At 38.0% G+C, this 12550-nt stretch overlaps 2 protein-coding genes across 4 annotated transcripts in view; both read left to right on the forward strand.

Annotated features, from left to right (window-relative positions):
* fstl4 (follistatin-like 4) overlaps positions 1-12550 on the forward strand; it is a 204839-nt gene that overhangs the window by 169997 nt on the left and 22292 nt on the right. For all 3 annotated transcript variants that reach the window (NM_001031843.3, XM_087300214.1, XM_087300215.1), the window contains exon 9: positions 4807-4968. In NM_001031843.3, coding sequence (NP_001027013.2) covers positions 4807-4968 — 162 coding nt within the window. The remainder of the gene's footprint in view (positions 1-4806; positions 4969-12550) is intronic.
* ddx46 (DEAD (Asp-Glu-Ala-Asp) box polypeptide 46) overlaps positions 1-12550 on the forward strand; it is an 800847-nt gene that overhangs the window by 51492 nt on the left and 736805 nt on the right. The gene's annotated exons all lie outside the window — the stretch shown is intronic.

A 12550-nucleotide genomic window follows, 5' to 3' on the forward strand; every position in this document is an offset into this window, starting at 1 on the left:
ACTTATCCAGCAAGTTTTTACGCAGCGGATACCCTTCCAGCCGCAACCCATCTCTGGGAAACATCCACACACACACACTCATACACTACGGACAATTTAGCCAACCCAATTCACCTGTACCGCATGTCTTTGGACTGTGGGGGAAACCGGAGCACCCGGAGGAAACCCACGCGAAGGCAGGGAGAACATGCAAACTCCACACAGAAACGCCAACTGAGCCGAGGTTCAAAACAGCGACCTTCTTGCTGTGAGGCGACAGCACTACCTACTGCGCCACTGCATCGCCTGTTATATTATTCTTATTTTTTAATTCTACTATAGGGGTGCGGCCGGGTAGGAAGCCAACAAGATAATGTGCCCAGGGGCGTCTAAATCCGGGCCTGTATTTAATCCTTCTTTTACTTCAATAAACAGAAAATGCATATTTTTGCTACACAACTTTAAAGCTCTTTATCTGGGAATTAGATTTGTGGACTATCTGAGAAATCTGGGCTGCATTTCCCAAATAGTAAGCTTAAGTTGACTGTACAACCATTGTCACTAATGGAGCTATGATGATCATAGGATTATGACGTATTTGTGAAATGCAGCCCTGGTTGTGTATGGAGGAGACCATCAAACTCACGCCCGAACCTTATGCGTTACACCACTGTTTACCGCATTGGGTGAAGATACAAGCTGTTTTCCAGATAGCATGCAAAACGTGTAGGTTTAGATTGAGAACTCATGCAGTGATGGATGTGCTCATGCGGTGATGATGGCCACTGAATAAACAGAGACGTGAGAACAAGCACAGGGTTGTGCAAAGAAACCCTGCTTTAGTCACAGCAAGCAAAGCGGTTTTAGCGCAGTAGCTCTGAATACAAATGGACTGCAGATCGGTTCAGCTATATATAATGTTAGGTCTTTTGTGACTTGAAGGATGAGCGGTCACTTTGCTCTTGGAGGAATTTTGGAAGGTTGAACACTTCTGAGAAGGTATAATGTTGGGCCCATTTCTTCCTCCACTTAGAGATAATGGCGGCTCCTGTAGTTTTTGGACTCAGAGAGCCTTTGAAATAGCCGTGTAGCTCTTTTTGATGTATTCCCCTTTTCTCATCTTTTTTTTTTTTTTTTAATTTCTTTTACTTTACCAGAGTATATTACTATGTTTCCCAGTGCTGGGTTGCGGCTGGAAGGGCATTCGCTGCGTAAAACAAATGCCAGAGTAGTTAGCGGTTCATTCCGTTTATTTCACTGTTCTTAAAATAGCAAACGTGGATTCAGACATGCCCTTAATGCTTTTGAGCCATGCTCTTTAGACTTTGTGCCTAGATCGTTAAAATAGAGCCCTTAATATTCGTGGAGTCGTAGAGTTCCTCCTGGATTGTGCAGGAACGTTTTTTATTTTTATTTTTTTTTGCAGCCTAAAGTGATTCATTTTGTGATGGCTTTTCTCAAACTTAAGACATTATTTGCTTTAATTCTTGTGTTTCACTAAAAACAACAACAATTTTTTTATTTTTAAAGCCATTCTACTCCCAATATCCTGGAGGGACTGTGAAGGACTGCACACGCTAGGATGTTTTGGGTTGTGTTAACACATTGTTAGGTCAAAATGGACAAATCCAAAATGGACAAATCCAACAGTCGTGGAGGATCTCAGACTGGCTAAAGCAGACTCTAAATCATCAGTCCTCATTTTGCTGGACTTGTCAGCTGCTTTTGACACTGTCAACCACCAGATCCTGCTATCTACGCTTGAGTCACTGGGCGTTGCGGGCACTGTTATACAATGGTTCAGATCTTACCTCTCTGACAGGTCATTCAGGGTGTCTTGGAGGGGAGAGGTGTCCAACCTACAGCATCTAAACACTGGGGTACCTCAAGGCTCTGTTCTTGGGCCACTTCTCTTCTCCATCTACACATCATCTCTAGGACCAGTCATCCAGAGACATGGATTCTCCTACCACTGCTATGCTGATGATACCCAGCTATACCTCTCTTTTCATCCTGATGATCCCTCGGTTCCAGCTCGTATCTCAGCCTGCCTGTTGGATATTTCACACTGGATGAAAGATCATCATCTTCAGCTGAACCTCGCAAAAACGGAAATGCTTGTAGTTTCTGCCAACCCGACTCTACACCATAACTTTTCAATCCAGATGGATGGGGCAACCATTACTGCATCCAAAATGGTGAAAAGCCTTGGAGTAACGATTGATGACCAACTAAACTTCTCTGACCACATTTCTAGAACTGCTCGATCGTGCAGATTTGCACTCTATAACATCAGAAAGATCCGACCCTTCTTATCTGAACATGCAGCTCAACTCCTTGTTCAAGCTCTTGTTCTCTCCAAACTGGATTACTGCAACTCTCTACTAGCTGGGCTTCCAGCTAACTCTATCAAGCCTCTTCAACTGCTCCAGAATGCAGCAGCACGAGTTGTCTTCAATGAACCTAAACGAGCACATGTCACTCCGCTGCTAGTCCGTTTGCACTGGCTGCCAGTTGCTGCTCGCATCAAATTCAAAACTCTGATGTTTGCCTACAAAGTGACTTCTGGCCTAGCACCTTCTTATCTGCACTCACTTCTGCAGATCTATGTGCCCTCCAGAAACTTGCGTTCTGTGAATGAACGTCGCCTCGTGGTTCCATCCCAAAGAGGAAAAAAATCACTTTCGCGAACGCTCACGCTCAATCTGCCCAGTTGGTGGAATGAACTCCCTAACTGCATCAGAACAGCAGAGTCACTCGCTACTTTCAAGAAACGACTAAAAACTCAACTATTTAGTCTCCACTTCACTTCCTAATCTGCAATTGCCTATTTGAATATCACACTAACTGTACAAAAAAAAAAAAAAAAAAAAAAAAAAAAAAAAATTACTAACACTTCCCTTCTTAGACTTTACAGACCTGAAACTTGCCTTTAGTACTTATTCATTGTTGCTCTTAGTGGTGTAAATTGCTTCCTTGTCCTCATTTGTAAGTCGCCTTGGATAAAAGCGTCTGCTAAATGACTAAATGTAAATGTAAATGCAATGTATGGGTTATTTTTTCATCCAAAGAAAAACTTTACAAAAGCATGCACATCCCTCTTAACTGGGTGCTCAGCCTAAAAACGCAAAAGTTGTAACGTTGAAGATGAAGAGCTGTGTGGCTCAAAACATTACACGCTTTGTTTCAGCTTTTTTAATTTGATTAATTTGTATTTTTGGAGCTTTGGTGTTGCCGCCTTTGAATATTTTTTTTTCATCCATTCATTTATTCATTTTTCTTTAGCTTAATCCCTTTATTCATCTGGGGTCGCCACGGCTGAATGAACCACCAACTTATCCAGCATATGTTTTATACAGCAGATACCTTTCCAGCTGCAACCCAGTACTGGGAAACACCCGCATACCCACACACACACGCACATACACACATTCACACACACACTCATGCACTACAACCAATTTAGTTCATCAATTGCCCTATAGTGCATGTGTTTGGACTGTGGGGGAAACCAGAGCACCTGGAGGAAACCCACAACAACACGGGGAGCACATGCAAACTCCACACAGAAATGCCACATGACCAAAATGGGACTCGAACCAGCGACCTTTTTGCTGTAAGGCCACAGTGCTGACCACAGAGCCACACTGTCGCCAGTTATTTTTTCATTCACTTTAAATAATATATTTTAACCCAACTTTTGGCCATTTTCATATGTGACTAAATGTTGGTTTGATACAACACAGCATGTTTTTAGTGTCTTTTTTTATCCCACCTTTTCGGTATTTCCATATTTCACTGAACATAGGGTTAATATAACTCAGCATGATTTTAGTGTGTATTATAAATATATTATTGTGAAATATTATACAGAAATATTATTGACACAGTGTCATCTATACTTAACATTTTAATAATCAAACACTTGTCATTGAATTGACATTTGCACCTTCTGAAGGTGTGCTGCAGAAGATTAACTGTTCAGCAAATGAATTTCAAGGCATCAGTCTCCACTCTGGGGTACGAACAAACACAAAGATAACAGTCCAGTATTGTGTGCTGCGTTAAATTGGTGAGAGGAGAAAATACTGGAAGGATTTTCAATTAACGGGACAATACGTGTGATTGTTGGAGAGCTTGTTTTGTCAGTGGAGTCTCTGTAATTGAAGAGTGATGCAGCTGCATGAGGAACCTTGAGCGAGTGTTTGTTGCTCAAACCCCGCTCAATCCTGTTAATAAGATCAATTGTTTTGGAAGTGAACCATTTTCTCTGTTGTTTACCGTCTGTTTTTGTTTCTTTGTCCTTCCAGTAATCCTGGTCTGTTCGATACGATACAATTTAAAATGATACAATATGATATGATATATGATATATGATACGGTACGATATACGATACAATGCGATAAGATACGATACAATATGATACGATATGATATGATACACAATGCATTAGGATGTGATATAATGTGATATTTGATATATGATACGATACAGAACGATATGATATGATATGATATGATATGATACCTTACTATACGATATGATACGATACGATATGATATGATATGATATAATAGAATTGGAATTGACCATTTTCTCTGTTGTTTACTGTCTGTTTTTGTCTCTTTGTCCTTCCAGTGCCTCTAGTAATCCTGCTCTATATGATACGATACAAAATATGATACGATATGATACAATACAGTGCAATGTAAAATGAGTGTTTGTTGCTCAAACCCCTCTCATTCCTGTTAAGAAGATCAATTGTTTTGGAGCTGAACCATTTTCTCTGTTGTTTACTGTCTGTTTTTGTCTCTGTGTCCTTCCAGTGCCTCCAGTAATCCTGGTCTATCCGGAGACTCAGGCCCAGGAACCCGGAGTGGCTGCCAGCCTGCGCTGCCATGCAGATGGTGTTCCCAACCCCAAACTCACCTGGCTGAAGAACGGCATGGACCTCCAGCCACACGGATCCAAGCAGATTTCACTTCTCGGTACAGTCCTCAGCACATACTTTCAGGAATAGTGATGATAGTCTGCAAAATGTTGTTTTTTAATTTTGTTATTAAGGTTCATTTTAGGTATGTGCATCTCAAAACTGAGGGTGATTAATATGCATCTCAATGCATAGCCTACTATATGATAAAGATACATATACAGCAGATATGGTAGAAATGATAGAAGCCCACAGATGATATGATATGATATGATATGATATGATATGATATGATATGATATGATATGATATGATATGATAAGATAAGATATGATTTGATATGATATGATATGATATGATATGATATGATATGATATGATATGATATAATATGACATGATATGATATGATGCATTAGGATGCAATATGATGTGATATTTGATATGATATGGTAAGATACAATGCGATATGATATAATACGATACAATACGATACGATTTGATACGATATGATACGATGCACTAGGATGTGATATGATGTGATATTTGATATGATATGATAAAATACAATATGAAATAATACGATACGATACGATATGATACGATGCTTTAGGATGTGATATGATGTCATATTTGATATGATATGATAAGATACAATATGATATAATACGATACGATATGATATCATACGATATGATACGATACATTAAGATGTGATAAGATGTGATATTTGATATGATACGATACAATACATTACGATACAATACAATACAATATGATACGACACAATACAATATGATACAATACACTAGGATGCGATATGATGTGATATTTGATACGATACGATACGATGCATTAGAATGTGATATAATGTGATATTTTATATGATATGATATAATATGATGCGATGGGAGATGCATTATGGTGTGATATGATATATGATACAATACGATACGATGCGTTATAATGCGATATGATAAATTATATAGGAGATGTGATATATATGATATAATATATGATATAATATGTGATATGATATGATATGATATAATATGTAATATGATATGATATGATATGATATGATATGATGCATTAGGAAGCGATATGATGTGATATTTGATATGATATGATGCAATACAATACATTATGAGACAATACGATACGATATGATACGATGCATTAGGATGCAATATGATGTGATATTTGATATGATGCGGTACGGTACAGTACGATATGATACGATACAATACAATATGATTCGATACAATACGATACAATATAATACAATACAATACAACACGATATGATATGATATAATACGATGCATTAAGATGTGATATAATGTGAAATTTTATATGATATGATATGATATGATATGATATGATGCGATGGGAGATAAATTATTATATTTTCTAGAAATTATATAGGAGATGTAATATGTTAGGATGTGATATATGATATGATATACAATACGATGCATTGAGAGGATGTGAGGATATGATAGGATTTATGATATGAAACTATAAAATACGATTTGATATATCATGAATGATAATGATTCACCCTGATTTTAATTCAGTTTGATTTAACACAATGCAACATGATGCAATAAAAAAAATAATATAATGCGTTATTTTTCAAATATTTATTTCTGTCCAGCTAAGCTCAGTTTCTCTAATAATGATGACAAACTGACTCTCTCAGTTGCCATGCAGTTTTTGGGTTTGGTTTTATGACTGCTTTACCTTGCATAGTTAGCTGAGCAAACAGCAGAATGTTACAACACTGCAGTCTCAAAGGACTCTTTATAGCTATAATAAGGCGAAAACTCAAAATTGTTAAATAAAACAGATTAAATTTTAGCACATATTTTTGGTGAAATCTGAGAGCTGATGATTTGGCTCATGAAGTGGGGAAAATGAGTAAATGGGCTCTTCTAAGAGATACGTGTTTTCCAGCCTCCGCATGGTTGCAGTGTTGTTTACTGAGCATCGCCTTATTAGAAAGCACTTTATTGGTGGACTGCGGTCCATTACCCCTTGTAATAGGCTGCTATTTGGATCAGATGTTTGTGCTGCTTAAGTTTGTATGGAGAGATGGTTGTTCAGCAGCTCTGGTTATTGGCAGGTTTAAAGCAACACTCCACTTTTTTATCATAGGCTCATTATGCAGCTCCCCTAGAGTTTTATCATGGCTGAATCTATTCAGCTGATATCAGAGTCTGGCAGGAGCACTGTTAGCTTAGCTTAGCATAAATCATGGAATCAAATTAGACCATTAGCATCTCACTTAAAATAAAAATAAAAATGTTTTGATCATGGTTAGCAGTGTGACCTTACAGCAAGAAGGTTGTTGGTTTGAGTCTCGGCTGGGTCGGTTGGTGTTTCTGTGTGGAGTGTTGGCTTGGGTTTTCTCCGGGTGTTCTGGTTTCCCCCACGAGTCCAAACACATGCGCTATAGGGGAAATGAATAACTAAATTGGTCGTAGTGGATGAGAGTGTGTGTGAATGAGAGTGTGTATGGTTGTTTCTCAGTACTGGTTGCACCTGGAAGGCCATCTGCTGCATAAAACATATGCTGCAGTAGTAGGCGGTTCATTCTGCTGTGGCTACATCTAAAGTTTAGAGACTATCCGAAGGAAAATGATTTAATTTTGATCATTTTAATATTTAAAGCTTGACTCGTAAGTAGTTACATCGTATAATAAGACTGATTCCATCGCACTGCTTCAGTCATGGTAGATCAACAAAATTCTTGATTACGGCAGAATGAGAGTATAGTTCAGTCGTATCAGCCTAGAAAATAACAACTTTTCATTTTCTGTCAGTAAAATGAAACACAGTGTGACTACAGAAACTTTAATTAGGACAATCATCAAAACTCTTTTTTTGAAATTTGTGAGCGAAACGCTAATGGTCTAATCCAATTCAATGATCTATGCTAAGCTAAGCTAAAAGTGTTTCTGCCTGACCTGGAGATCAGCTGAATGGAATCAGAAACTGGTAAATCTCACCTGTTTAACTATATTCACTGGAGTAAAGTGGAGTGTTGCTTTAATGAAGCAGAATGCTAAGAGATAAAGTCGTACATTTATAATGAACATTTGTGTTTCTTCGGCCATTTATTATCCTCTCAGTCTGTCTGCTTTCATTAGCCTCTGCCTTCATGCACGCATTAATATTTTATACGCGCCCTTTCCATGCTCTCCTGTGTCTGTGTTTGTCCACGGAAATATTTTCAGCACGAAGATAAAAGATGATTTCATCAAAAAGTCTGAAAAATGCTCTTTTTCACGGGATGATGGATATCAGGCCGAGCTCAGAGCGGAGACACAATGTCATTCTGTGTCGGCTGATTTTTGTTTTTCGCTGTATGGAAAGATGGATAGACTTGTGGTTGCACTGATGGCGACACAAAACTCACTCATGATTTATACTCGCAGACAGCACAAGGTAAACACTCGAAAACACTCCTTTTCTTCTGGGATTCTAGCTGCCTTTCGCATTTAAAGAGGACCTGTTATGTCAAAGTGACTTATATAAGTGGTTTAATCACAGTTGTGTGTCAGCAGTGTGTGAATATACCCAGCCTCTATTGGTCAACATGAATGAATTGTGTTTGTTCTAATCAGACTTGATGCTTGATGATTGACATTCTCCCTTTGTACGTGTCAGAGGGGGAAAGCCCCGCCCACTAGTGCCCATCTCTCCCTCATTACCATATTGTTTTGAATCTGCTGCTATGCTGACACATCGACATTTGAAGCTCCGCCCTTTTTTGAAAAAAGCACAATCTCATTTGAATTTAAAGCGACAGTCACCAAAAATAGGATCAAAGCCTAAAAGGCTTGGATTCAGAGAGTGGGAGAACAATATTTATGTGCTGTTATCAGCTCAAACTGGAATGTTTTAATATGCACCAAATATTTTAGCATGTAAAATGTTTCAGCATACCAAAAAGGTTGTAATATGGTTTATGCAAGGGAGACAAGTGTGGTGCTAATCGACAAAAATAGTCCATAAACACTGCAAAAAATGCTTTTCTTACTTAGATTTTTTGTCTTGTTTCTAGTCCAAATATCTGAAAATTCCTAAATCAAGAAGAATTTTCTAGACAAGCAAAACATATTGTCTTGTTTTGAGAAATAATATGCCAATAATAAGTGAGTTTTTCCTTAAAACAAGCAAAATAATCTGCCAATGGGGTCAGCAAAATATTCTTACGTCAAAAGAAAAAACAAGATTATTTTGCTGACCCCACTGGCAGATTATATTGCTTGTTTTAAGGAAAAACTCACTTAATATTGGCATATTATTTCTCAAAACAAGACAATATGTTTTCCTTGTCAAGAAAATTCTTCTTGATATAAGAAATTTTAGATATTTAGACTAGAAACAAGACAAAAATCTAAGCAAGAAAAGCATTTTTTGCAGTGCACCATACTAATCAAGCATTACACTGCAAAAAATGCTTTTCTTACTTAGTTTTTTTTGTCTTGTTTCTAGTATCTAAAGTATTCCAATATCTAAAAAATTCCTAAATCAAGAAGAATTTTCTAGACAAGCAAATCATATTGTCTTGTTTTGAGAAATAATATGCCAATATTAAATGAATTTTTCCTTAAAACATGCAAAATAATCTGCCAATGGGGTCAGCAAAATAATCTTACGTCAAAAGAAAAGAAAAAAGATTAATTTGTTTAACTTGTTTAGATATTTAGACTAGAAACAAGACAAAAAATCTAAGAAAAGCATTTTTTTGCAGTGAACTGTTTATTGCTGGAACACACAGCTGATATCAACGATCACAATAATAGTCAATGATCATGAATCTTACTCATGAACATCATTCGAAAATACAACAAAAAAAATACAAACAACAATCGAAAATATAACAAATTTGTCGAAATACAACAACAATACATAAAAGGCTTATCATGCGATATAAAGATGAGCAATAAGGGTTGCATGAATAAAAGATGGATAATGAAACCCCTGGCAATTTGATATAAGTTTGTACAACCTTAGAGACGTGCCATCATTTTCCTCTTCAAAAACCGATTAGCCCGTTGTTGTCCCATTGGAAAACCAACACGTGTCCGAGAGTGCCGGATGATGTGTACTTACCCTACGGCTGAGCTTACACTGAAACTCACACACTCGCGTTTTACATCTTGTAAAAAGGGGCAGAATTGGTCCCCTTAAAATTAAATAAATAAATGAATAATAATAATAATAGTAATAGGGCGATGCAGTGGCGCAGTAAGTAGTGCTGTCACCTCACAGCAAGAGGGTCACTGATTCGATCCTCGGCTGGCTCAGTTGGCGTTTCTGTGTGGAGTTTGAATGTTCTCCCTGTGTTCATGTGGGTTTCCTCCGGGTGCTCCGGTTTCCCCCCACAGTCCAAACACATTCAATACAGGTGAATTGGGTAGGCTAAATTGTCCGTAGTGTATGAGTGTGTATAGATGTTTTCCAGTGATGGGTTGCAGCTGAAATGGCATAAACTGCATAAAACATATGCTGGATAAGTTAAAGATTCATTCCGCTGTGGCGACCCCTGATTAATAAAGGGACTAAACCGAAAATAAAATAAATTAATTATTATTATTAATAATAATAATAATAACAACATAAATAGCTAAGGGTGACACGGTGGCGCAGTAGGTAGTGCGGTTGCCTCACAGCAAGAAGGTCGCTGGTTTGAGCCTCGGATGGGTCAGTTGGCGTTTCTGTGTGGAGTTTGCATGTTCTCTCTGCGTTCGTGTTCATGTTTCCCCCACAGTGTATGAGTGTATATGGATGTTTCCCAGAGATGGGTTGCAGCTGGAAGGGCATCCGCTGCTTAAAACATATGCTGGATAAGTTAGCGATTCATTCTGCTGTGGTGACCCCAGATTAATAAAGGGACTAAGCCGAAAAGAAAATGAATAAATGAATGAATAAATAGCTAAATAGAAGATTGAAGCATTAAACTGTTAAAACATTTAAAAAGAAAATTGTTCAATTTTTCAAAATTAAAAATTATTTATTTACATGATTATTACAAAATTAAAAAAAAAAATGGGTTCGGGCTGATCTAGATTCGCTGCGTAAAACATATGCTGGAATAATTGGCGGTTCATTCCACTGTGGCGACCCCTGATAATTAAGGGGCTAAGCTGAAGGAAAATGAATGATTTAAATGAAGTTGATTAGAGTTTGTTTCTTCAATTATTGATGTATGAACACATGTACTGTACATTCATTCCATCCTTCATTCATTCATTTCACTTTGGCTTAGTTCCTTTATTCACAGCCACAGCGGAATGAACTGCCAACTTATCCAGCATATGTTTTACACAGCGGATGCCCTTCCAGCTGCAACCCATCTCTGGGAAACACCCATACACACTAATTCACTATAATTTAGTTGATCAGTTCCCCTATAGCGCATGTGTTTGTACTGTGTGGGAAACCAGATCACCAGGAGGAAACCCACATCAACACGGGGAGAACATGCAAACTCCACACAGAAACACCAACTGAACCAGCTGGGACTCGAACCAGCGACCTTCTTGCTTTGAGATGACAGTGCTAACCACTGAGCCACCATGCTGCCCATATTGTATTTTGACTCATTATTACTAAAATCAAGACAATATTTTTTGCTTGTCTGTAAAATGCTTCTTGATTTAATAACTTTTAGATATTTGTAAGACTTTTTATTTGTTTATTTGTTTATTTATTTATATTTTGCAGTGAAGAAATAAACTCATTTAGGTTTGAAGCCACTTCAGCGTGAGTAAATTGCCATTGTTGTGTGAACTATCCCTTTAATTCTCAGCCCTGCTTTGTGCTGAATGTTGTTAACTCTCGTAGTTCATACGAGTTCACACACACACACTGCTGAAATCAGGGTTATTGTAGTGTAGGTAAGTAAATCTAACAGCATTATCGCTACTTAAAGACAGATAAAGAGAATAAAAGGCTGAACTGTGGCCCGGCGCGGCTGTGAGTGTTTTATGTGTTCAGTCTAGACAGACGGAGAATGAAGAGAGATGGACTCTGCTCGCGTGTGTGATCTCTGACACACTCACACACACTCGCTCAGATGCTGCTGCTGCTGTGATCTAGACAGTGGCAGAGGTGAGAGACGCGTCTGAGAGCTTCACTAAGCTTTGATACACACGACACGCAGACATCTGACACACACACACACACACACACACACACATGGAAAAATACGCACACACATAACATGAAAACATACAAATACACAATACACACAGATACACATGTGCAAAAATACTCACACATATACATATACACACAGGCACACACATGCAAAAATACACACATGTATATGCACAGACACACACGCACAGGAATACACAAGCACACACACATACATGAATACACACACAAAGAAATACATACACAAATACATAAATATATATATGAATACACAAATACAGACACATTCACACACTCACACACATACATGAACATGCTAGCGCACACACACACGCACACACACACACACACACACACACACACACACACACACACGTAAGTGCATAAATAAGTTAATGAATAGTAATAGTTGATTAGACGTGGGGGTGAGGTAGTGGCGCAGTAGGTAGTGCTGTCGCCTCACAGCA

The sequence above is a fragment of the Danio rerio genome, chromosome 21 (genome assembly GCF_052040795.2).
Source record: "Danio rerio strain M-AB ecotype USA chromosome 21, GRCz13ab, whole genome shotgun sequence".
In the NCBI taxonomy this organism is placed as follows: domain Eukaryota; kingdom Metazoa; phylum Chordata; class Actinopteri; order Cypriniformes; family Danionidae; genus Danio; species Danio rerio.